Source organism: Euprymna scolopes, chromosome 5, assembly GCF_053919585.1.
Source record: "Euprymna scolopes isolate OS-2025 chromosome 5, ASM5391958v1, whole genome shotgun sequence".
Classification (NCBI taxonomy): domain Eukaryota; kingdom Metazoa; phylum Mollusca; class Cephalopoda; order Sepiida; family Sepiolidae; genus Euprymna; species Euprymna scolopes.
The window spans coordinates 73802410-73829977 of record NC_136486.1 but is presented as its reverse complement, the minus strand read 5'-3'; the positions used below and the strand labels follow the sequence as shown (position 1 = coordinate 73829977).

General features: G+C 34.3%; 1 protein-coding gene across 1 annotated transcript in view; it reads left to right on the top strand.

Annotated features, from left to right (window-relative positions):
* Positions 1–27568, top strand: part of LOC145276847 (putative peptidylglycine alpha-hydroxylating monooxygenase 1) — a 132127-nt gene that overhangs the window by 94801 nt on the left and 9758 nt on the right. The window contains exons 8-11 of the mRNA XM_080128210.1: positions 6647–6711; positions 9329–9409; positions 10152–10228; positions 16723–16776. Coding sequence (XP_079984336.1) covers positions 6647–6711; positions 9329–9409; positions 10152–10228; positions 16723–16776 — 277 coding nt within the window. The remainder of the gene's footprint in view (positions 1–6646; positions 6712–9328; positions 9410–10151; positions 10229–16722; positions 16777–27568) is intronic.

Here is a 27568-nt window from a genome sequence, read left to right as displayed (position 1 = left end):
TCATAGAAAAATTAAGTATAATGTTATAATTAAAAAGGAATATATAAAACCACACATGGATATAGTAAACATATTATACCAAAACGTGGAAGCCATCCGTCCAGTGGTTTTATAGACAATTAACTCCGAACGAACCAACATTTACATTTTTATATATATAGATATAAAATTTTAGTCATTTAATAAATTTCAAAATTTATGATGTGAAATGGTTAAATTTCAAATCAAAAGATTTTTATTAATCTATGTAAGACAACGAATATATTTGAAATAATATAACTCCTTATCCTATAGGATTTCGATGTCTACCATCACTTCAGAGGAGAAAATATTAGCAAATAATTATAATGGTTTTTCTCCTCTGAAGTGATGGTAGACATCGAAATCCTATAGGATAAGGAGTTATAATATTTCAGATGTATTCTTTGTCTTACATATAATATTTTGTAAGACCTATAATCACAGGTTTCCATACCAGTTGATTGTTAGATAATTTTATTCTGAAAATAAAAAATACACGATTAAACCCGGATCTGAAACTTCCAACGTAGACCCCTGATGTTGGAGAAGGAGACATGGTAGTGGGGGTCTACGTTGGAAGTTTCAGATCCAGATTTAATCGTTCTAACCTTCCAGTGGTTGAAGCCCAATTACAGGAGACTAAACCAGACCTTTTATTTTTAAGCAAAACCGAAATTGGACAGACTATTTCCCTAAATGAGTTCGTAATTAAAGGATACTCTAACCTAACTTCCAAATCTGTGCTATATTAATCTCCATAGACGATCCTAACTTATGTGCTTCTGGGTTGTACTAGCTCACACTACCACATTTATATTTACTCTCTATCGCCCCCATAACAGCGGAGTTACTATCTTTAAAAGCATATTTGAGAAAATTGACCAAGTTCTATCAGCATATCCTTTAGCTAACATTCACGTGTGTGGAGACTTCAATGTTCATAATGTGGAATGGTTGACCCACTCAAACAAGACCGATGATGAGGGGAGGTTATGTCATGATTTCTCCATTGCTTATGACCTCACTCAGATTGTTCACGAACCCACCCGTGTGCCTGACAATGACAGCCAGTATGCGAGTCTCCTAGACCTTTTTCTCACAACTTGCCCTGAACTATGTTCAGTTTCCGTTCTGTCACCTCTTGGATCTTCTGATCACTCAGTTGTATCAATTAAGATAAAAATGAAATGTAATAAGTCCCCAGATGTACCTCTCCATCGTACAGTATATCGGTACACTATGGCTGACTGGGATAGTTTCCGTACATTTATATCGGATCTACCTCTGCGTTCCATCTTTAAAAAGAATGTGTCCTCTATAGTATCAGACCTGACGGAATGGTTAATTGTAGGTATAGACCATTTCATACCCTCGAAAAAGTTCCAGCAAAAACCTAAAAGCAAGCCATGGTTTTCTCCAGAATGTGCTGCTGCTATTGTGCATAGAAATCACTTTTTCCACTGCTTCCAACGTAATAGATGTATGGAAACTAAAGGCACTTTCAGGACTGCCAGCAACCATTGTAAGAAAGTAATAAAGAATGCAAGAGAGTTGTATGCTCAGTCCCTCAAGTCCAAACTAGCTGAGCAGCGGCTTGGTTCCCACCAGTTTTGGCAAATAGCAAACAGAATCCTGAGCAGAAGCATGTGCTCTATCCCAACTATCATCAATGGGCCTGAGTTAATCTCACCAGCATCAGACAAAGCCAAACTCTTTTCCAAGAACTTTGCAGCTAATTCTACCCTTTGCGACCAAGGCTGCCAACCCCCAATATTTCCTCCTGTATCAGAAAACACGCTATGTGATATACAAATAGCTGTACATGATGTTGCCGAGCTAATCAAAAACCTTAATTCCAGTAAAGCAACTGGCCCTGACGGTGTTCCAATTATAGTACTCAAAAAACTTCAACCAGAACTAGTGCCTATACTTACAAAATTATTTAAACGTTGTCTTAAGGAGAATTGCTTCCCATCACACTGGAAAATCTCATCAGTATGCCCTGTATTTAAGAATTCAGGTGATCGCTCATCTCCCTCTCAGTACAGGCCAATAAGTCTCCTGTGCGCCATAAGTAAGTTGCTGGAATCTGTGTTAAATAGAGAAGTAATCAACCATCTCAGCAAAAATAACCTTCTTAGTGACACACAATATGGTTTCCGTTCTGCTAGATCTACAGCAGATGTGCTTACAGTTATATCTCATAGGATTAGCGAATCTCTCGACAGAGGCAACCTTTCTAGGGCAATTGCTCTTGACATATCAAAGGCCTTTACTTCCCAAGATCTCCAGCTATGGTATAGATGGAAATGTATTCTCAATAATTAAATCATTTCTCTCTGATAGTTTGATAAAAGTAGTAGTTGATGGGCAAAAATCAGAAGCTCACAGTATTAATGCTGGAGTCCCTCAGGGGTCCATCCTGGACCCAACTCTTTTCCTGATCTACATTAATGATCTTCCAAATTACATCCTTACATCATTCGTAGACATTTTTGCTGATGACACTACCATCTATGGTAGCACATCTAAGACAGTAAACGACCAAGTTCTCTCCAATTCTCTCTCCTCTGATCTTGATCACGTTGTACAATTGGGAAAGGAGTGGCTGGTTACTTTTAATGCATCTAAAACCAAGCTTCTTTCTATCTTTACATCATCAACGTTCTGATCCCCATCTGGCATCAATTAAAATAAATGGCTCTTGTCTTGGGGAGGCCTCAAGTTTTGACAGGCTTCTGGGCTTAACCTTTACTCCTGATCTTAAATGGAATACGTACATCAAATCTGTTGCCAAGGCCGCTGGAAAAATAGTCAGATCCTTCTATCGATCCAGTAGATATTTCATTGCTGATGCAATTCTCTACCTATATAAGAGCCAGAACATCCAAGGATGGAATACTGTTGCCACATATGGGCAGGAGCTGCTAGAAAAGACTTGTCCTACCTTGATAGGGTTCAAAATAGATTTCGTGGCCTGGTGGGAGATGTCCTTTTCTCTTTGCTGCAACCTCTATCACACAGAAGAGATGTTGCGAGTTTGTCTCTGCTTTATCATTATGTTCATGGAAAGTGTTCGACTGAGCTTCAATCTATGGTCCCCCCTCGCCAAACTTTCACAAGAAACACTCGTCTAGCTGAAAACACTATCAATAATTCCCCCCACTCTTTATCTGTGCCTAAACCTAAACATAGATTCCATGATCAAAGCTTCTTTCTTAGAATTGCACGCCTGTGGAATTGTCTTCCATTTTCCTGCTTTCCAGCTGTCTATAATATGGTTGTCTTCAAGTCCAATGTGAACAAGTTTCTGATGAGCCGTTCCACTTAAGTTAACAAATTTACCGAACTTCCATTACTATCGATTACTATATTGTCCTTTTGACTACTGTACACTCTTTATCCTTGAGTGGCCTATCGGCCTTGATAAGCGGTGACGCCTATGTAAAAAAAAAGTAATATACACATTCCCAAACCAATAAAAGCAAACACAAACACGCACACACACGCGCACACACACACACATAAACACACATGCACACACACACACACACACACACACACACACACACACACACAAACATACACACATACACACACCCTACCCCACCCTAAAGGAAAAGAAAAACACATTAGCAGAAAGAGATAGCGACTGACTACAGCGAGGTCAAAATCTCCCTGGACAAACCAAATAAAAAAGCAATAAAAATTCAGCATACCAAAATAATAAACACTTACAAGCCTCCACCCCTTGGAAAAACTTCAAACTAACTACGAAAATCGCCATTTTTACACATTTGAAAATAATTTCTGACAAGGACGCAAACGATTTCAATGACTTAAAAACACTATTACAATGATCCAAACATAATTCTCAATGAAAAACCAAGACACGGAATAATAAAATAATGTTAAAAAATACACATTGTTGGTGACTACTCCCTTATTTAAATATATATATATATATATATATATATATATATATATATATATATTTACTCTTATTTTAAAGCAAATTATTATATTAAATAAAAAGTAGTAAATTAAAATCCAACTATGAGATTAAATCCATCATAATACATTTTGGTTTATTCATAAATATGTTAGCAATTTTAATATTTTAATTTTTTTTATTCAATTTTCACCCCAAACAAGGCAAGTGCCACTTTGAAATAGGGGCTACTATCGGGGACATAATTTGCAGGGGGATTATGAAGGGAAATGAGTAGAAAGATGTTTGTTCACATTACACTTAAACTTCTGCATGTCAGTACAGTTGGGAAAGCAGTATCCCGGAAGGAAGTTCCAAAGACTTACAGTTCTGAGGAAGAAACTATTGAAGTAAAAGGCTTTCTTACACCTACGGATAAAGAGGTGGGACTTAGTTGCTTGTTGGGTTTGTCAGGGATAGTCATGTCGAGGAGGTACAAGTGCTTGCAGTTCGTCAGAACATTCACCATTAAAGTATTTGTAGAACAGGCAGAGGGATGCAACATTTCATCAATGGGACAGAGGCTGAAACCTAGATGACAGTTCAGGATCTATCAGGTTGGCGACTCTCTTTTGAACGCTGTCCAAGAGTGAGAGACAAGCAGCAGATGCACCAGCCCAAATGTGACAACAGTACTCCATACATGGGCGAATGGTGGCCTTATAGAGGTACAGGATACTTTCAGGCGTAAGTAATTTTCTGGCATCGTAGAGAAAGCCCACCTTCTTTGCAGCAGCCTTGGCAATGCTCTCAATGTATATATTCCAGTTCATGTTCTCTAAACGTTAGGCCAAGGAGTTTAAAGGAAGTACTTTCAGGCAGTGTGCTATTAGTGGTAGAACAGATTTCTTGTAGTTATTGAAGGAAACAAGCTTAGCCTTGGCAGCATTGAATGTGACCATCCATTTTTGTCCCCATTCCACTACAGATTGGAGGTCATCCTCTAGTGTTTCTGCCATTTCCTTAGATATATGTTCATTTGTTTTCCCCTCATGTCTGTTATAGAGGGTGGTGTTATCGGCAAATATACCCATCTCCGAAACAATTTTATCGGGGAGGTCATGTATGAATATCAGGAATCATAAAGGTCCAAGGATAGACCCCTGGGTACTCCCGCATTTATATCATATTGTTTGGATGTACGACCGTCGAGGATAACTTGGATTTTTCTTTTACTTAAGAAGGATTTAATTACATTATGTATTCTTCCAGTGATACCATATGATATTTTGTTAATATTTCGAAAAAATTAATTACTTCTGTGATTGTTCGAAATTTGGAAGCAATTCAAAATTATTTAAACTATTGAATAGAAAGTCATTTAAATATTATTTGGTGGTTCCTATTTAAAATTATAATGATCCTAAAATCTATTTTCAGTTTCTATAGTTGCTTCTACAATCACAAAATTACATCCATTTTCTGTTTCTAATTTTCCTGTGTCCAATTTTCTGTTGCATCATTTTCTGGATACCATTTAATCATCAATGATGTTTGAAAGTATTTTTCTTGACAAAAATGTTTTATTCAATTTTTAAGCATTTTTTGAACATTGTAAATAAACTGCATTCATTTAAAGGTTATCTGGAGAATTTATGCAAAGTTTATTTTTTTGTTTTTCTTATACAAGTAAAATAAATTTACATTGTATTTTTGATTTTAGTTTTACTAAGAAACAATAATATTTATCATAAAAAATCAAAAGAATCATTTTTTGGAACTGGAAAATAAACACAAATTTCCGAGTTGATACCCATAAAAATTCTAATTTTTCCAATTCTTGATTCAGATTCAAATTAATCATTGCAACATTAATATATATGGGGCGATTAATTGGAATTGAGACTCAGAAAAATCAGGATTCAGAAAAATCAAAACTAATTTCTCCAGTAATTTGCACAAATTAAAAAATGTAAAAAAAACTATATGTAAGACCTTGTCAAAGGCTTTGAATATATCAAATGCTACTACCCTAGCTTTACCTGCCTTGTCCAATGTATGGTATATTATGGTTTTAACATCCTTCCACCACCACCACCACCAACAACAACAACAACAACAACTACTACTACTATTATTATTATTATTATTATTATTATTATTATGTATTTATTTATTTATCTATCTATCTATCTATCTATCTATCTATTTATTTATTTATTTATTTTATGGTATTGAAATCAAAAAAATTTTAGTCTAATTTCTCCCAAAAACGTGATAAGCGCCATATTGGATTTAGTGGAAAATCCGATGTCTATGACAAATTTGAGCATAAAGAAGACACAAATGTACCATTGTAACCAAATCAGAAATATCAGATTTTAACCTCCTGTCCAATCAAATGAAAAAACTAATTTTACATTTTAATTAAAAAATGTTTATAAACAGTTTTACTGTACAAAATGCAACTATGAATTTATGAAATGAAATGCAACATTTGGTAAAAGAATATTTTTCTCTTGATCCGTATAAATCAGATTGTGCAGATTTGTAGAAATTGATAAATTTTGTACCCAAAAAATTATCTTTCAAAAATATTTTTTCATCTCGCATGAATATTACAAAATCTTTGAATCTGCACTGAAATAGTTTTATTTGGAGAAATTGATAAAAGATTTTTTATCTTAATTTCAGAGTAAAACGAAGGGCTGGAATTTATCTACTGGGAACAAATGGTGTCATTCCCCGACACTCAACTGGTAAGTTACTGCACACCTATGCACTTTCAGCCCTTGATTTTAGAAAAGTTTTATTTTCTTTAATCATTCATATTTTATTTTGTTGCTTTCTTTCATTTACATAATGTAAATGATTACACAAAAAAAAAATAGAAATACAAATAACAAATAAAATTCATATGTAAAAACATGAATTTTATTTTTTATTTTTATTTCTTCTGCAATACTTTTTCAGATCACTTGCTGGTTAGATTTTCATATCTACCACTAAAATTGCTTGGATCATGTTTAAATAGATGGTATTTTGTACATTCTATTAGTTGAATATGTAGAAAAATATTTTTTAAAATTGGTAAAAAAGTATATTTTGTAAAAAGAGTATTGGTTTCCATTTCTCATGAATGAGAAGTTTTTTGTGTCCGATCTGGAAAAAATAAAAAAGAAAAAAAAAGAAAAATTGAAAAGAAAATGTTGTTTAACATTCAGTGGATGTTTAACTATGAGTATATTGGATAGATATAAAGGTTACTTAAAAAAATTTAATCAATAAGATGTCATAAGTTTTAGGTACTTTATGTTCAAAAGAATATTTCAAATTTGCAGTGATGCTGTTTTATGCAGTTTTAAATCTTATGGATGAGATTGTTTTCTTCAAAATAGTAGAGTGCTAGAATAGTGGTGGCGATGGTGGTTGTTTATTAATTGATTTAGAGTTAGTAAGAACACAGTACACACATAAAGACACTACTTGTGCTAATACATATATATACTATATATATATATATATATATATATATATATATATATATAATACACACACACACACACACATACATACATATATATATATATATATATATATATATATATATATATATATATATATATATATATATATATATATATATATATAAGCAAATACACAGAACTGGCCAGAGAATTTAAGGAATATGGAACATGAAGAAAGTCAAAATAATACCAATCATAGTAGGAGCACTAAGAATAATCCTGAAAAACTTTGAAAAAAGAATAATAAAGATTGAAATTGGAGGATGGCTGAGAAAATGGATAACAAAAATGAAAATGGCTGAAATATTAAGGGAAACCCTTGAATGCAGAAACTAATACAAATGAGCTACAAATGCTAACCGAACATATAGAAGCTGCAAGATATATATATATAATATAATATATAATATAGAAGCTGCAAAATATATATAATATAATATATAATATATAATCTAGAAGCTGCAACATATATATATAATATGATATATAATATATAATATAGAAGCTGCAACATATATATAATATATAATATAGAAGCTGCAACATATATATAATATAATATATAATATATAATATATAATATATAATATAGAAGCTGCAACATATATATAATATAATATATTATTTATAAATAGAAGCTGCAACATATATATAATATAATAAATAATATATAATATAGAAGCTGCAATATATATATAATATAATATATAATATAGAAGCTGCAACATATATATAATATAATATATAATATAAAAATATAAGCTGCAACATATATATAATATAATATATAATATAGAAGCTGCAACATATATATAATATAATATATTATTTATAAATAGAAGCTGCAACATATATATAATATAATAAATAATATATAATATAGAAGCTGCAACATATATATAATATAATATATAATATAGAAGCTGCAACATATATATAATATAAAAATATAAGCTGCAACATATATATAATATAATATATAATATAGAAGCTGCAACATATATATAATATAATATATAATATAGAAATAGAAGCTGCAACATATATATAATATAATATATAATATAAAAATATAAGCTGCAACATATATATAATATAATATATAATATAGAAGCTGCAACATATATATAATATAATATAGAAATAGAAGCTGCAACATATATATAATATAATATATTATATAATATAGAAGCTGCAACAGAAACAAAACAAAAAGAGAGGACACCACATGGAATCAAGAAAACTGAAACTATATAATTAAAAGTTACCACCCTCCATAAGAAAAAAATATAGTGTCAGCACCAACTGACATCAAACAGTCATGAAGTGTCAAGACCGATCAGAGAAAGCACTAACAAGTCCTCCATTGGATGAGTGTGGAGAGGACTGAGACCTTGGGGAGGCTTATTACCAGTGAAAACCAGTGGTCATTGCCAGCAAGGAATCAATGACAAACGGCTGTTAGGATAATGCAAATTTATTTGTAAAGGTTATCGACAGAAGTGGAGAGTATTGGAAATTTGGAGAGATTTGTTCTTACCTAAACTCTAGGGAACACCACCAGTTGTTGTCAAAAAGCAATCTCTGATGATAAATTGTGTGAGAACTCGTAATGAGTGAATAATAATAAATAATAATAACATTTAATCTCAGCTGATTGTTCAGTTTAATTTTTTCTTTTTCCTAATTTAGGAAATCACATGATAATTATTTTAACAAGGGATTTGGGGTCAGGAGTAAGAGTTGTTTTAAAATCTTGTGATTAATAATTATTTTGATATTAGTAAACTCAAATGTAGAGTTAGCATTATTTTTAATTATTTCCTTTTCTCTTTCTTTACGAATTCAGTGTATATGGAAACGGCCTGCCTATATTATAATAAATTTGTTCTTCATCCATTTGCCTATAGAACACACACGCATAAGCTTGGTGAGTTTTTACTTTTTTTATTACTAACAAATATCATTCATACAAAATTAATATTTAATTCCTCATAACATTTTATTTAAGCAGAGTTGTATTTGATCTTGGTAGAGGGCTTTATCTTCAATTGCATCCTCAGACATGAGACGATTCAATTCTACTTCAGACAACTTTAGATAGCTAAACAGATGGCAAAGACAAATATGGATGTTTTTGGAGAGAAGGCCATTCAAAATGCAACACACAACCAGAAACAGAGTAATGCTTGGAAATGAGAAATTTTGATGAGATTGAAAAGATCTCAAATCTGCATAAATGGTATCTGAATATAATGGACTATAAGAATTGAGAATGAAATGGTACAATAATTACTGAAAAATGAAAGAAGAGATGGAAATGATCACTCACTTAAAAGAATGGGTTATTCTAAATGACTGAGAACAAAAGGATAAAAGAAGAGCTCTTAATGTTTCCATCACTGTAGTTTGTGGTACATTTTTATTACAAAAAAAAAGAAAATGATTTTTATATTTTATAAAAAATGTGAATAAAGAACTTATAGGAAAATTTCTATGGAAAAAATTTTATGTTTTGTAGGCAATATACAGTATATCTCAAAAATAATGTCAAATAATTATTTAAAAGGTTTAAGATTTATAATAAATTTTATTATAAATATTAAACCTTTTAAATAATTGTACAAATATTCCTCAAATGAAATGTTGGATGAATTTCATTTTCTTTTTAGGTAGAGTTGTTTCCGGTTATGTTGTCAGGAATGGAAAATGGACAGAAATTGGCCGAAAGAATCCACAACTCCCGCAAGTAAGATTTTAAGTTGTGAGACAAAAAATTTTAGATTTTATTATCGAAGCCAATTTCTTTGAATGCTTCATTTGAATATTGTCACTAACAACTCTGCTAGGAATACCATGTACAGAGAAAATCTGTTTGATTGCTGAGATAGTTTTACACACTCTGGTAGCATGGAGCCAATTTCATCAAATCTGGATCCATCTGCATCAGATTTTGATAGCATTGATTTGTGTTACTGCAGGAATTTGGTGAGCATCTTCTATTATAGTCAGGCCAGTCATTTTTCGTATAATTGAAAATTTGCTGTAGTAATCAGCAATTATAATTAATTATAATTTAATAAATAATTAAATAAAATTTAATAATAAATTGTAATTTAATTATTTATTCTTGATCATTAAATCAATGCCGACAACTTCTTATGCTCTGCTGGGGATGTCATGTGGCTGCAAAGTTTTCTTTAGTTGTGCTGGCATAGTGAACATTTTTTTTATCATGTTTTATAGAACTCAGCAATATTGTATGGCATGCCTGGTTTAAGACGTTTTTTCAACACATTGATAGCTGTAAGGAAGCTTGTCTAAAATAATTTCTATTTATCTTCATGATAACATCATTGACAGATAGTTCATGTTTGTATGACCAGTATCACTGCATTGCTGGCAGTTCTCCTTAAATGAGTCTGATCATCCTGTTGTTATAATTTCTTGTAGTTTCTCAAGTATTGGATCAGCCTTTGTTTCCTTTCTTATTTCATTGAGGCACTCACTCCTGAATCTCGCCAAATCAATTCGAACATCTAAATTAATCATATCAGTATTTTCAGTGCGGGTGAGACGACTCATAGTATCAGCTAGAGTCATTTCCTGTTCTGATACGTAGTCTATTTACATCTGGTATCCCTGTAACTTGATAAGCATTCATTGTAGTCTAGGGCGTGCACTAGTCAGTGGTTTCTGTAGTATCATGACAAGTGGCTTATGGTCGGTGAGTACTTCAAATTATGTCCATATAGGTATGTATGGAATTGTTGGACATCAAATACGATTGCAAAAAGTTCTCTTTCTATGCATGCATACTGCTTCTCAGTGTCTGTTAAAGATGCATATGCAATGTTTTTTTTTTATTTTGCATTAATGCAGTTTCAGGTCTTTTCAAACTTGCATTGGTTTGTATGATAGTAATGATATTTTAGCTGTGTAAAAATAGGTCAGTGTAGAGTCTTGGCAGATTACTATTTTGAGTTTTTCAAAACATTCCTTGTAATGTTCTTCCCAAAGAAAGGGTATGTTCTTCTTTAATAGTTCTCTTAGTGTCTTGTCAGCTCGGTTAGGTATGAACGATGATAAGTATGTGATAAGGCCTAAGAATTCTTGTATCTCTTTCTTACAAGTTAGATGAGCTTTGTAGGTCTTTGATTTTTTGGGGTTTGGGTTGACACCGTTTTCACTATAGATATGCTTTTTGACTTAATTTCGCATATTTTAGAATTAAACATGAGACCATTTTCAGCAGCTACTTGCATAAGTCTATGTAGAATCTTGTGTCCTTCATCTGTTTTGTTGTAAACAACGTCTTCAGCGATTCTTACCATGCCACCAACTTGTTCAAATATCTGGTCCATCTTCATTTTAAAAATGTCTTGTGATACACTCAATCCAAATGGTAATCTCTGAAAGCAGTACCTATCATAAAGAGATTGGAATGTGAGGAGTTTAGATTCGTTATAACTAATCTTAGCATCAAGTTTAGAAAATAGATTGGCACCTGCTAAATGGTGTGTTGCATGGAATGGGATGGTCTTTTGAATGCTGTATTAAAATGTCTTGGATCTAGACAGATTCTTAGACTGCCATTTTTTATGTGAGTATGCTAAGTCTGTTGGTTCTGTCACTTTTCTGACGTTATTGTTTTTGACCATCTTGTCAAATTCCAGTTTTATGCTGTCTTTTAGAGCAATTAGGATTTTTCTAGGTGCATCAATGTGTGCTTGTATGCTTTTGTTCATCGATAGTTTCACATCAAATCTGACTAGATCCATTTGTATCAGGTTTTTGATAGCATTGATTTGTGTTACTGCAGGAGTTTGGTGTGCATCTTCTGTTTGATTGTGCAGAGAAGAACAATTATTTCGAGCTGTTCTAACCAGTGTATTCCTAGAACTGCTGGCTCTTGCACATCTACCAGTCTGATTTATTGTATTTGCATATTGATGCTAGCATAACATTTTATTGGAATGCCATTGTATACTATCAGTTTTTGTCTCCTCTTTGACTTTTTATGTTTGGAAAACCATCAGTGTCTAATTTCTCTGGGAACATTCTATGAAATGTAAAGACTGATTACATGTTTTCTTGTGTCAATTTTCAATCACAGCTTGTGAACTTCACTTTTATTTGGCAGTTTTATATTTACATAAACAAAAACTTCATCTTTCTCAGTGATAGAGAATGTTTTCATACGATTAAATATTAAGCTTTTGAGTTGTTCATCGTTCGATGTTGTATATTGCTTTAGTTTAGATGCATCGTCTTTTCTTCGACTGATTCCTCTGATATTGATATAATGTTTTGATTTTTTATGGTTTCTGTTTCTTGACCTTGACATTTGTTTTGGTTTACTTGATAAACAAACTGTTGCTCATTGGTTAGCTTTCTCATATGTTTTGTATCTGGACCCAAGTGAAAACCGGTGACTCGGTTCCTTATGTAGAATGTTCCGGGTTGGTTACCTATCTCCACATAACAACTCCCCTGAAGCCAATTTCTCCTTGGAGAATTTTGCTTAATACCATTTATTTTTAGGTCTGGGGTTCAGTCGGTTAACTTTTCTTTTCACCCTTGTACTTTTTCTCCTCAACACTGGTACTCTCTGACCTGGAGTAGAAGATACTACTCTCGGAGTAGGTTGTGCTATGGGTAGAGGAATATTAAAAGAGTCATACAATACCTCTAAGGGCAGTTCATTATCTTCTGCCTGTTTGTAGTCATCAATGTGTTGAGGTCTTATCTGATTCATATGGTTGCGACAGTCAAATTTACTACTTCTTACCGAATATAGTATGTGCCCAATTCTTTTCATAATCATCCCCTCCTCCCAAAAGCTTTTCCCACCAGGTTTGTAGAACCTTGTTGAGTGATTTTCTCTCATTGCTGTTGTCTTGGTTGCATTTGGTAAAATCCTGTCAAATACGGATCTGATTTTCTGGGCGAACATTCGTGTTTGGGTTAGGAGTGATTCTGTATACAGACAAAAAATTTTCTAAACTTTTCTCATTAGTGCCCATGCCTTGGTGTTTTCTTAAAACTCTTTTGAACGTGCAACAAATCTCTCTGCAAGGCCGTTTGACTGTGGATTGTATATTGCAGTTGTTAAATGTTCAATGGATAGAGCCTTGCAGAATTCTTCAAACTCTTTGCTGGTAAATTGGGTGCCATTGTCACTGACAATAGTTTAGGTACTCCAAAACGACTGAAGAGATGTCTTAATGCATCTATAGTACTAGTCAATGTCGGATGTTTACACTTAACCACTTCCGGCCATTTTGTAAAGCTGTCGACAACTACTAAGAAGTAATGTCCATTCAACGGACCTGCATAGTCAATGTGTAACCACATCCATGGTGCATCCATTTTTCGGCCACGGTTGTATCTGTACAGGTGGTGCTTTTGCTGCTAGCTGATACTCTTTTACCATTTTTTCGATGTCCCAGTCCATATTAGGCCAATATGTATATCCACGCATCAAGGCCTTCCTTTTGGACATGCCTGGATGACCACTATGGAATTCTTTTAGCATTCTCTTTTGCAGTGTGGTTAGTATGACGACTCTGTCTGCATACAATAAAGTCTGTGAAAAAAAATTCTTTAGTCTTTCTTTGACTTGTCATTTAGCTGCACCTGGTTTTTCATTCTTACAATGAATTCATCTGTTTCTGCTGCCTTATTGATGTCGTCCAGAGTCACTGGTAGCTCTCGAATCGTGTTGCACAGCAGTCTGGAGAGTTTTTTTTCTTCTCTTAATGCCGTTATCACTGTGTTCGATAAAGGTTCTGCACACTTTTGAATCAATATAGATAGTCCATCTGCATGTCCGATATTTTTTGATGAAATGTACTCCATTTTAAAATTATAATTCAACAGAATTATGCTCCATCGTTGAAGTCTGTTTGCAATGTGAGTGGGTATGCCTTTTTTAGATCTAAAAATAGTCAACAAGGGCTTGTGGTCAGTCTGTAACGTGAAAATCCTGCCATGAATAAATCTATGGAATTTTCTAATTGCATAAATTATTACTAAACTTTCTTTTTCAATTTGAGAATAGTTTCTCTCTTCAGGCAAAAGTGATCTGGAAGCATGAACTATTGGCTTCGTTGATCCGTCTTCCAGTCTACGGAGAAGTACTGCTCCTATACCATAATCATTTGCATCTTACACCACAATCAATTCCTTCTGTGTCAGTGTTAAATCAGATAGCAAGCATTTCTTAATCTCTTCAAATGCACTTTGGCACTCCTTTGACCAAATCCACTTGGGTCCATTTTTTAATAATTCATTCAATGGTGCTCTCAACTTATGCGTTTTTGGGATATAGATAGCATAATATTGTGCTAAATTTAAAAAAAATTGTAACTGGGCAACATTGCTAGGTGCTGGCATCCTCTCAATGGCTTCTCTTCTCTGAGGATCTGGTCTTCTGCCTTGGCTGTCAATAATTTGACCCAGATATTTTATTTGTTTTAAAATTGACATTTTTCGGCACTCAATTTGAAACCGAATTCCTCAATTCTTTGGAAAACTGTTCTGATATGCTCCTTATGTTCCTGCACATTTTTACTCTTTATAAGAATGTCATCCAAATATGTGATTGCAAAACCTAAATCTGAAATTTGCTGAAATAACACTGGAGCTACTTTCAAACCAAAAGGGAACCTTTGGAGTCTAAATGGGTATTGATACACAAATATCTCGAACTGACTTTTACCTGAAGGTAAGCCTCAGAAAAATCAATTTGGGAGAAAATTTTCCCTCCATTCAGCTTTGTAAAAATGTCTTCAGGGGATGGGAGTGGATAACTATGATCCATAAGACAGTCATTGATGCCTGTAGAAAAATTGGCACATATCCGAAGCTCTTATTTTTCTTTTTAACATATACAGTGGGGCTTACCCACTCAGAATTGTCAACTTTTTTGACTACACCATTTTCCTGCAGTCAATTTCAATATCTTCTTTTGAAGAAAAAGGCACGTTTCTTTTTGGCTTAAAAACAGGTTTCACATTTTGCTTTAGTTCAAAATTCACTTCGGTCTTAGTACACATACCTAACCCCTCAGAAAAAACCTTGGGGAATTCACTTTTTAAGACTGTAAGAAAATCCTCATTTTGTTTGGAATTTTTCTTTTCAGCTACACTCACACTGTTACAAAATGAATTTATGTGTAGCTCCCATAAATCAAACAAAACGATCCAATCAATTTCGAAAAGGCAAGAATTTAAATCGTAATATAGTAGATACATATGGGATGGATTCTTCGATTAACAATGACAGATGTATGATTGACTGCTGAAAATGAAAGAAAAAGCAAAAAAGAATGAAATCAAGCAAAGTGCCGGATTTGTTTTCGCTCATAGTTGCACAAAAGCTGTTGTTCCTCCTGATTCCAATTGGAGACATTCGACAAAAGACCCTTTAACCTTTGACCTTTGAGTATTCTTGCAGAACTTGTTAGAATTTTCACACACACACAACCGTGATTCAACAAACAGAAAGTTCATGAAAAAAACAGGTTTTATTTTCTGTTCTATCTTTTATTTTAGCTAATTTCACTTTCCACAATCAGTTACATCCACCATTTTAGTAACTAAGTGTGGCTTCTTTGCATCAGTCCCGTTTGTGGAAGCATCCTTAACTCTTGCCACAATAACTGGCACTTCACATTTTGAATTGGATGCTAAAGTTGTGATCAATTTCCTTGTCTCATATTGCATAATCTTTTATAAGATTATGCAATATGAATTGCCTTCTATAAACTATCTATATATCTATAATAATATGAGACATATCTTTGTCTGTCAATTTGTATGACGATTAAATACTTTCAAGTTATTAAATTTAGTAAGAATGACCACAGATTGTCACATTTAACATTTTTATTTTAAAACTGGATATTTTACCCATGAATCTGTCTGTCTGTCTATCTATCTGTCTCTGTCTCTGTCTCTGTCTCTGTCTCTCTCTCTCTGTCTCTCTCTCTCTCTCTCTCTCTCTATATATATATATATATATATATATATGATGAAAATAATGGAAATAGTATTCCGACAAAATAGAGAAATAAAAAGGAACAAATCCTATTATGTGTTCATCAACGTTTCGTCTCAGAGGAAGTCTCGAAATAAAGACGAAACGTTGATGAACACATAATACGGTTTGTTCCTTTTTATTTCTCTCTCTATATATATATATATTCAACCATTATCTGATATATTTTTTGCATTTCAGATGTTCTACAATATCACAAATCCTGGTCTAACAATTCAACGTGGAGACATTCTAGTGAGTAAACTATTATTAGACGTTTTATTTTCTTTTGTTTTCAAATTTGTTGTGCATGACAATTGATTCAAAATATTTTTGACTTTTTATTGCAAAATGTAAAAAAAGAATGAAATGATACTTAAGGAATTATCAAATAAATAATAAGCATACAGGGTGACCAAAAAATGAACGGACTGTAGACACATTTTTTATACTTCAAGACGAGCATTCAAAACCATTTTGAGACCTATGGACAGTAGAGAACCTTACTGTAGCCAGTGATAATCATCCAATCCAATCGGGATTTATACAGCTGAGCTGATGATAGCATGAAAGAGTTAGTTCTGCAGAATCCACAATGCTGCACACAAGAATGGAATAAAAACCGTGTACTCATTTTTTATTATAAAGTTTGGATCACAGAAAGATTCAGCAAGTTTTCACACCTTAAGTTGTGTCAGATTTAGTTTAAAGAGAACTTTGGAGGCTGTGTGATTAGTTTCAAAATTGATTTTGAGCGGGCACATCACAACCCAAACCTTAGCACTTAACCCACTCTGATGACTTTCTCTGGGACTAACTTAAAGACAGAGCCATGAACCAGAACTGTGAACCATTTTCATAATGGTTTAGAACCCTGAACCATTATGAAAATGAAGAAAACCATTGGAAAGAAGGTTAAAGCCATATCTTGGTCGCTTTGTAAGTATGTCATGAACAAATTTGTGTCACTCCCCAGAAATGCAAAGAGCTAAAATGGATGTGAACATTTAAGCACTAAAGACTTTCATGTTTTGATGTTTTTGTTTTTAACACAATAAATCAATTATGAGCAAAGTTTCATTTAATTCTTGCAGAAAATTTTTAAAAAGCCATTGAAAGTTGAAGTCTGTCTTCAGGGCGGGAGTATCCTGTATATATGTAGCTCAGCCTATATGCTGAGCAAGAGGTGTGAAATAATAGACATTTTTTAGGTTGGCAGTATTTTGTGTGAACAGTTGCCAGAGATGTTGGAAATTCTGTTTCTTTGTCTATCCCTGTGGCCATGTCACTAGTAAGGGTGCTGGAGGTAAATGTTTCAACTGGGTTGACGTTATCCGCCTGAGAGTCAGGGACCAGAACCTTGGATTAACCACTAAAGAGGCTGTCCTATCAGCAGATGCAAAGTACTGTATTGCCATTTGGTGAATGTGTTCTGGACCATGCAGTAGTTTCTGGTAGGGCCTCTCAATGCCATATTAGTAATTGTTATGGCTTTAACTTATCATGCACTACAAAACTACAAACAAAAAATTTTTGTTTCCTTTTCTCTTACTTCCCCTCTCTGCCCTGCTCTAAGCAAGTCTGTCGACCTATTCCACAAATCCTGAATCCCAATCATGAAAGGTTTCCAGAAAAAATACTCGATTAAACCCAGACCTCCAACTTCCAACGTAGACCCCCACTACCATGTCTCCTTCTCCAACATCAGGGGTCTACGTTCCAACCTTCCACAGGTTCAAACTCTATTACAGGAGACTAAACCTGACCTATTATTCCAAAGCAAGACCGGTATTGGACTGACTACTTCCCTAGATGAGTTCATAATTAAAAGATATTCTAACTTAACCCTTAATTCCGACCCCATAATCACCATGGGCATGGATTATGTGCCTACATTAAAGATGACATTTCATGTGGCAGGGACATCTCTAGAGAAGATCCTAACTTACCCTATATGTGCTGCCAGGTTGCACTTGCTCACACTACCACATTCATATTTGCACTCTATTGCCCCCACAGCAGTGGAATTACTATCTTTAAAAGCATATCTGAAAAAATTGACCATGTCCTGTCTGCATACCCTTCAGCAAACATTCACATCTGTGGAGACTTCAATGTTCACAATGTGTAATGGTTAACCCATTCAAACAAGACCGATGACAAGGGGAGGTTCTCCATTGCTTATGACCTCATTCAAATTGTTCATGAACCCACCCGTGTCCAGGACACTGACGGCCAGTGTACAAATCTCCTAGACGTTTTTCTCACAACTTTCCCTGAGCTATGTTCATCCTCCATTCTGTCTCCACTGGGATCTTCCGACCACTCAGTTGTATCAGTTAAGATAAAAACGAAATGTAATAGGTTCTTAGACATACCTCTCCACGTACAGTATATCAATACTCTATGGCTGACTGTGATAGTTTCCGTACATTTATATCAGATCTACCTCTGTGTTCCATGTTTAAAAAGGATGTGTCCTCTATAGTATCTGACCCGACGGAATAGTTAATTGTAGGTATAGACCATTTCATACCCTCGAAAAAGTTCCAGCAAAAACCTAACAGCCAGCCGTGGTTCTCTCCAGAATGTACTGCTGCCATTGCACACAGAAATCATTTTTTTCATTGCTTCCAACGTAATAGATGTACTAACACTAAAGCTGCCTTCAGGTCCTCCAGTAACCTCTGTAAAAAAGTAATAAAGAATGCGAGGGAGTTGTATGCTCAGTCCGTCAAATCCAAAATAGCTGAGCAGCGGCTTGGTTCCCATCAGTTTTGGCAAATAGCAAACAGAATCCTGAACAAAAATGTGTGCTCTATCCCAACTATCATCAATGGACCTGAGTTAATCTCATCAGCATCAGACAAAGCCAAACTCTTTGCCAAGATCTTTGCAGCTAATTCTACCCTTTATGACCAAGGCTGCCAACCCCCAATATTTCCTTGTGTAAAAAATGCTATGCAACATACAAATATCTGTACGTGATGTTGCCAAGCTAATCAAAAACCTTGATTTCAGTAAAGCAACTGGCCCTGATAGCATTCCAATTATAGTGCTCAAAAAGCTACAACCAGAACTAGCACCCATACTTACATAGTTGTTAAGCGTTGTTTAAGGAGAAATGCTTCCCAACACCTTGGAAAATCTCATCAGTATGTCCTGTATTTAAGAATTCAGATGATCGCTCATCTCCCTCTCAGTACAGACCAATAAGTCTTCTGCGCATCATAAGCTGCTGGAATCTGTGTTAATGTGAATGTGTGTCTCAGCAAAAACAAACTTCTTAGTGCTGTGCAATATGGTTTCCGTTCTGTTAGATCTACAGCAGATGTGCTTACAGTTATATCGCATAGGATTAGCAAAAATCTTGACAGAGGCTTCCTCTCTAGGGCAATCGCTCTTGGCATATCAAAGGCCTTTGATAAGGTATGGCATAAAGGTCTACTTCACAAGATCTCCAGCTATGGTATAGCTGGAAATTATTAAATCATTTCTCTCTGATAGGTTCATAAGAGTAGTGGCTGATGGGCAGAAATCAGAAGCTCTCAGTATTAATGCTGGAGTTCCTCAGGGGTTCATCCTGGGCCCAACTCTCTGCCTGATCTAAATTAGCGATCTTCCAAATCACATCTTTGCATCATTCATAGACATTCATGTTGACGACACTACAATCTATGGTAGCACATCAAAGACCGTAAACGACCAAGTTCTCTCTGATTCTCTCTCCTCTGATCTTGAACATGTGGTACAATGGGGAAAGAGGTGGCTGATTACTTTTAATGCATCTAAAACCAAGCTTCTATCTCTACACCATCTATGCTCTGATACCAATCTGGCATCGGTTGAAATGAATGGCTCTGGTCTTGGGGAGGCTTCATGTTTTGACAAGCTTCTGGGCTTCACCTTTACTCCTGACCTGAAATGGAACATATATTAAATCCATTGCCAAGGTAGCTGGGAAAATGATGGAATCCTTCTACTGCTCCAGTAGATATCTCACTCCTGATGCAATTCTCTACCTATATAAAAGCCAGGTATAGCCAACGATGGAGTACTGTTGCCACATCTGATCAGGAGCTGCTAGAAGCAGCTTATCCTGCCTTGACAGAGTTCAAAATAGATTTCGTAGCTTAGTGGGAGATGCCTTTTTCTCTTCCCTGCAACCTCTTTCCTACAGAAGTGACGTTGCGAGCCTGTCTCTGCTTTATCGTTATTTTCATGGCAAGTGTTCAGCTGAGGTTCAATCTCTGCCCCCCCCCTTGCCAAACTTTCACAAAAAACACTCATCTAACCAAAACCAGTATCAATAATTTCCCATACTCTTTATCTGTGGATAAGCCTACATGTAGATTCTGTTAACAAAGCTTCTTTCTTAGAACTGCACACCTGTGGAACTCTCTTCCGATTTCCTGCTTTCCAGCTGACTACAATCTGATTGTCTTCAAATCCAACGTAAACAAGTTCTTGATGAACCGTCCCCCTAAGTAATCCAATTTAAAAATTCCCACTACTTATGATTACTTCGCTATAATCACATTGACTAATGTATATCCATTAATCCTTATCTTCGAGTGGCCTCCGGGCCTTGATAAGTGGTGATTCCTGTGTAAAAAAAAAAATGATTTTTGTTTTGTTCAACAATGAACTGCATTCCGCCAAATATATACAGTTGAAATTTTGAACCATTCCAAAGTTGATGAAAGCTTTTTTTTCATTTAGTTTTATTTTCCATTCATTAAATTATTCAGAACTTTAAATGCATTTTTATATTTTAACAGCGAATAATATAAAAATAAGAAATTTAATTAGGATTGAACCTGAAATCAAACTCCAACGCGATATCACTTACATATTAATAATAGAAGAATACCCATCCAATGTTGAGCAAAAAATAGATTCGTACAACTTTTATGTCTCTTTACAAAAATTAAAATGAAATGAATAATCATACTTAACCTTATGTCTAGAATGTATAAATTATACACATAGATTATGTAGATATTAAATTAATTTCCCTTTGAGTGTCTGATTCGTTAGCTTTGTTTTAAACTTTTAGCAAATCCAGAGGTGAGAAACTTTCAATATTGTCTTAATGTCATATTAACTGTCGCTTAATATGTAAATCCATAATATAAAGCTGAACGCCTGTGTGTATGTCTGGTGACGAATAGGCTCCTATATGGTTGACTATTATAGAAAACTGATCACATATAATGATAGAAGATGTATCGAGACACAGGAATGGGTATGTTTGATGATTCATTAAAATTGTGAGGTTTGCGTACGCGCCTGGTCCACAAAGTATGGAAATAAAAAATTTAAAAATTAAAAGAAAACGTTTACAAGTGTTTTACATAATAATACTTTGATAAGTATGTTTTGACTTAAATAGGGATGGTATATTAAAACTGTGGAGTCTACGTTTACACCTGGCCTCCATAGAATGGAAATAGGCACAAACTTTAATAAAGACTTTTCATATCTATCTGTGTAAGTATACTTTGATAATTATGTTTCAGTTTGAAGAAATATGGTATAATAAAATTATGGGTTGTTCGTTCGCGCCTGACCTCCATAGAGTGGAAATATGCCACAAAGTTTAACAAGGTTTTTTAATATAGATCCACAGAATATTGTGATAAGTGTTTCAGTGTGAAAAGGTATGGTATAATAAATTATGGGGTTTATCTATTTTATTTTTACTTTTATCATATTTTGCTTTGGTTTTGATACCCCCAAATTCGAAGCTATCTCTTTACAACCCTTCCTTTTCATGACCTATCATACTTTCATAAATCAGAGTGCATTTTCTGTAGGCTGTTTTTGAACCCAGTCAACGACGGATACTTTTGTTAGTATATATATATAAATATATATATATAAATATTCTGCTTTTGATTTTGCAATTGACCACTTTGGTTCACTTTTCTAATGACATTTTGATATTGAAATCATTTTATTAATATATAACATATATATATATATATATATATATATATATATATATATATATATATATATATATATATAGAGAGAGAGAGAGAGAGAGAGAGAGAGAGAGAGAGAGAGAGAGAGAGAAAGAAAGAAAGAGAGAGAAAGAAAGAAAGAGAGAGAGAAATAAAAAGGAACAAACCGTATTATGTGTTCATCAACGTTTCGTCTTTATTTCGAGACTTCCTCTCTATATATGTTATTTATTTTTGTTTTGGCGATACATTTTACGAAAGTGCATATGTGTGTGTGTGTGTGTGTGTGTGTGTGTGTGTGTGTGTGTGTGTGTGTGCGTGTGTGTATACGTGTGTGTATACGTATGTATATGTATGTATACATATACATACATATAAAACTATTTAGTCAGTAAGTCATTTAATCACTTATAATCGCTGTATCAACTTGCTTTCTCAAATTCACAATAATCCTAATGTTATTTTAGGGATCATCAGTGGTCTACCATGAAACACTGTTTCAGGAATGTATATATATATATATATATATATGTATACATGTATATGTTGCAATCATTTTGGTAGAGAGGGGGAAAGAAAGGAAAGAAAAATGAAAGAAAATGATAATAAATAAATGAATAAATATCAGTGTGAATAACGAACCCCTCTTCCTCATTCTCCAAATCAAACGTAAAGCCAGATTCAACTCCCCCTCCTTCACACACGACATTGCTAACAACAAGATCCCCCCACCACCTTTTTCTTTTCTCCCTCTGTAAAAACCGATGTGTGAGCAGCAGCAACAGCAATAAGAAAAAAGCGAAAGTGAGGGAAAAAAAATCTCTAAGTTGGAAAAACAAAAAAAACGGTCTTTCTAGGATTGAGATTGAGATTGAGATCAGATAGGTGAATTATCTCCGCATGATTCTGATGATAAAATGGAAGATTTCTTTTTGCCGCCCAACTAGGAGACAATATTTCAGCTATCCACATAGGTGCGATTAAAAAGAAACTGGACAAATACCATATACTTTGAATTAAATGAGACTTAAATATTCAATCGCCTAAAAGCCAGGAGAAATCGTTATAGAAAATGATGTCCATGTGGAACAATCTAAAATGATGCACGGTGCGTGCAGTTTTCAGGTCGATGAGACAACGTTGATGAATTTGAAAAAGATTACAGAAGACGATATGTTTGCATTCACAGACTTTTGAGAGAAAAGAAAAAACAATGTTGGCCATGTAATTGTATTTTATCTACAGATAAGTACCCCGTTATAATAACCCGTATTCCAATCCCCCCTCCATCCATGCCTTTTCGAACTGTCATGACATGACGACATTCATGTTATTTTTTTCTTTCATGATCACCCCGACTTAGCTTCTCCCAGCCCATAACAATATATATATATATATATATATATATATATATATATATATATATATATATATATATATATATATATATAGCTTAGTGCGTTAGAGGAAAAGAGTGAGTTCAATTCTATAAGAGGAGACTTATCTGGACAATAAAAAACTCCACCTTTTATAACAGCGCACTAGCAAACTCAGGATATAAAGACACAATTAAGTATGATATGAATAATGGTAAGAAACAATCCAGCAACTTAGGCATAGTTACCCACAACATGACTAAACGTAAACCAAGCAAATCATAAGGATCAAATGCAAAATAATCCAAACAATACAAAAAGAGCAGACACCCCCTAAAAAACGGATCAGAAGAAAGATCAATATTTGGTTCAACCCCCCATACAACAATAACGTTCAAACTAATATCCCAAAAGAATTCTTTAAATTAGAAGAAGATTCATTCAAGCATCCTCACAAATACAGCTCGATCCTAAATAAAAAGTCTATTAAATTATCCTTCTCAACTATGCCTAATATAGCACAAACTATTATAAGCACAAATAATAAGAAAATAGAATCAGCGCAAAAAATAGTTAATGACAACCCAAGTCTAGCTCAACCAAACTGCAATTGTAATGACCCAAATAGCTGCCCACTGGAGAATGACTGTGTACACCCAGATGTCATATATTCATGTACAGTAACAGAACTTCTGTTTAACATGATAGTACATAACTTGACAGCCCAAGCCCATAGAACTAGTTATACCAGCAAGGATCCACATAACCCAACAAATAATAGCACATGTACCGAACAACTGATCCCACAACCGATAGGAATAGGTGGTATAGAGTCGGACCATACAAACTCAATTTACCCCCAGATAAATGAAGAATCTTTAAATACACCACACACAAGCTCTAAAATACACATCTACATAGGATTATCCTCCTTCCTGATAAAGGCCAGAATTGCGAAACATTTACAATCATTCTCTAGAGAGACCCCCAAAACAAAAACTACCCTATCTAACCTAGTACGAAATTTAAAACAAAACAAAATAAACTTCTCATTAAAATGGAAAATATTAAGAAAATCCAAATCTTACGGCCCAGGCTCTAAATACTGCCTACTATGTAATGCAGAGGCGACCGAGATTATAATAAATTAAACATCCTCAACTCAAAACCAGAGATAATTTTCAGTTGCAGGCGCAAGAAGAAGTTCAAGTACGGAAATACAAATGACCCCGCCGAAAATTCACCACCAGACAGGAACTAATATTTTAGCACTTCTAACACTAACCATGAAAAAAACATAACACTCTCCCTTGCTGACCCTCTCCCCTAGCAAAGGGCTATTGGCTAACACCCCAAATTTAAAACTTCCCCCCCCCTCCTCTGCGATGCCACTAAGCATTTGCTATCTGCAGCAATCGCCAAAAAGAAATTTAACTTTTTAATATAAACTATTAGCACACTCTCTGAATATATAACGATTATATAACATTAATTTAAAAAAAAAAAACAACCTTGAATCACCTACCTCCTGGCAAGATCTTACTAACGATATAACTACTTTACTCATAGCTTCTCAGACAATTATTCCTAACCAAATCTCATCCCGTAAAATCTTACACTTAACACTACCTATTAAACTGCAACCTAACTAGCAATTAGCACCAGTTGCACCAAGAATATGTCCTCACCAATTTAAAGCCAAAGCTTAATGAGAAGTAACTTAGAAATCCCCCCCACGCCTGGGCCTCAAACCTAAAACCAAAAATAAGAATCTTTAAATACCCCCGCACCTCCGACTTGCAACGCCCCCCCCCCCACACACACACAAATCGAACTGATTCAAAAACCAGCACATATAAACTTTTGCAATTAAAATAATACTAACCCTTTCAATCCAGAAATATTTATATTTAAATATTTAAATTTACCGAAAAAATACTTTACGATAAGGATTTCTGACTTTCACTCCCCCAATATAGCCTATCCCACCCCCGTCATCCACACAGACACACTCCCATCTCCCATCTATGCCTCACGACTGTCAGCTAAGATCGATCCAACCACCTCCACATGCCAGCCTAGAGCATCATCTCTACTTCCTCCCACCCAGCTAATCTTGTTGCCACTACTAACTTATTCTTTCACTAGAATTGAAAACAGATGAATGTGCCCAGTTCAAGATAATCCGTCACAGTTTTTGAACCAAAACCGATTTCGCCATGCACAAAGGAGAAATAAAGACTACATTACACCAGCACATCTAAGCAATACCAACGGAACAATATAACAGAAAATTTGCAAGACAAGGTAAATTCGCTTTCCTCAACATATCTCAGAGAATAATAAGACAATTACACGAAACTACATTCAGGAAGAAACCTGTCCCTCATTTAAAAACGAGCATGTATGTATTCTGCTGTTTATGTCTTGCTCATTCATAAATAACATAGATCGCTGGTCCTTGTCATTTGGTAATTCAGAACTTTATTATGGACTTTTGCAGACATTTTCCTGTAAAGGAGTTTTAAACCCCCCAGGATATTGTTCTCCGAACTCTTTTGTTTTGCCGGCTAATCCCATATATATTATGTATGTGTATGTGTATGTGTGTTTGCATATATATATATATATATATATATATATATATATATATATATATATATATATATATATGCGTGTGTATATGTATGGGTACATATATACTATTCTAATCCCCTATACTGCTTTCTCGTGTGTATGCACCCTAGTTATCCAACTCTGCCCCCATTTAACAAAACTTTATTTTTAATTTTTATTTTTAATTTTATTTTTTATTTTTGTTTTTCTTTTTTTTTTGTTCTTTTCACTTCACCCTTCATCCTTTATCTCTTAAATGTATTTCATGTGTTATTTTGACCTTGCCTTTGTCTGTACCTCTTAATTTTATTCACCTTTTAGTAATTATTATTATTATTATTATTATTATTATGATGATGATGATGGTGATGATGATGATGATGATGATGATGATGATGATGATGATGATGATGGTGGTGGTGGTGGTGGTGGTGGTGGTGGTGGTGGTGGTGGTGGTGGTGGTGGTGGTGATGATGATGATGATGATGATGATGATGATGATGATGATGATGATGATGGGAAAATGGTTTGAAATGCCTGATGAAGTGAGAACAAGTGAGGATGGCTAGGTAGAAGTATGGTGGGACAAAAGTGTCATAACAACCAAGCAATTGGAACATAATCGTCCGGATTTGGTCGTTATTGACAAGGTCTCAAAAACTGGCAGATTTTTGACTTTTCAGTACCCTGTGAGAAAGAAGGAGAATGAGAAATGGAGCAATTATGCTCCATTGGCCTTGGAGATAAGGCGTATACACGGAGTTAAAACACAAATAATCCCGGTCGTAGTTGGTATACTAGTAGCATCAAGTCGTCTGGAAAGACCGTTAAAATAGAATTACCACCCATCCATGCTATACTCCCACTTTAACCCTAACACATATACTCCGTACATTTAAGACTATGATAAAGACCCTATACACCTTTTTACATCATACTATATATAATACACTTCTCTTTTATTTAGAATTCGATAAAGCTCCCTCCAACATCATCTATAATTTTATTTGATCTATTTCGTTCCTAATGAATCCCACGATAGACGCCGCATCTCCACTATGTTACCTAGCATCTTCTCTACTCTTC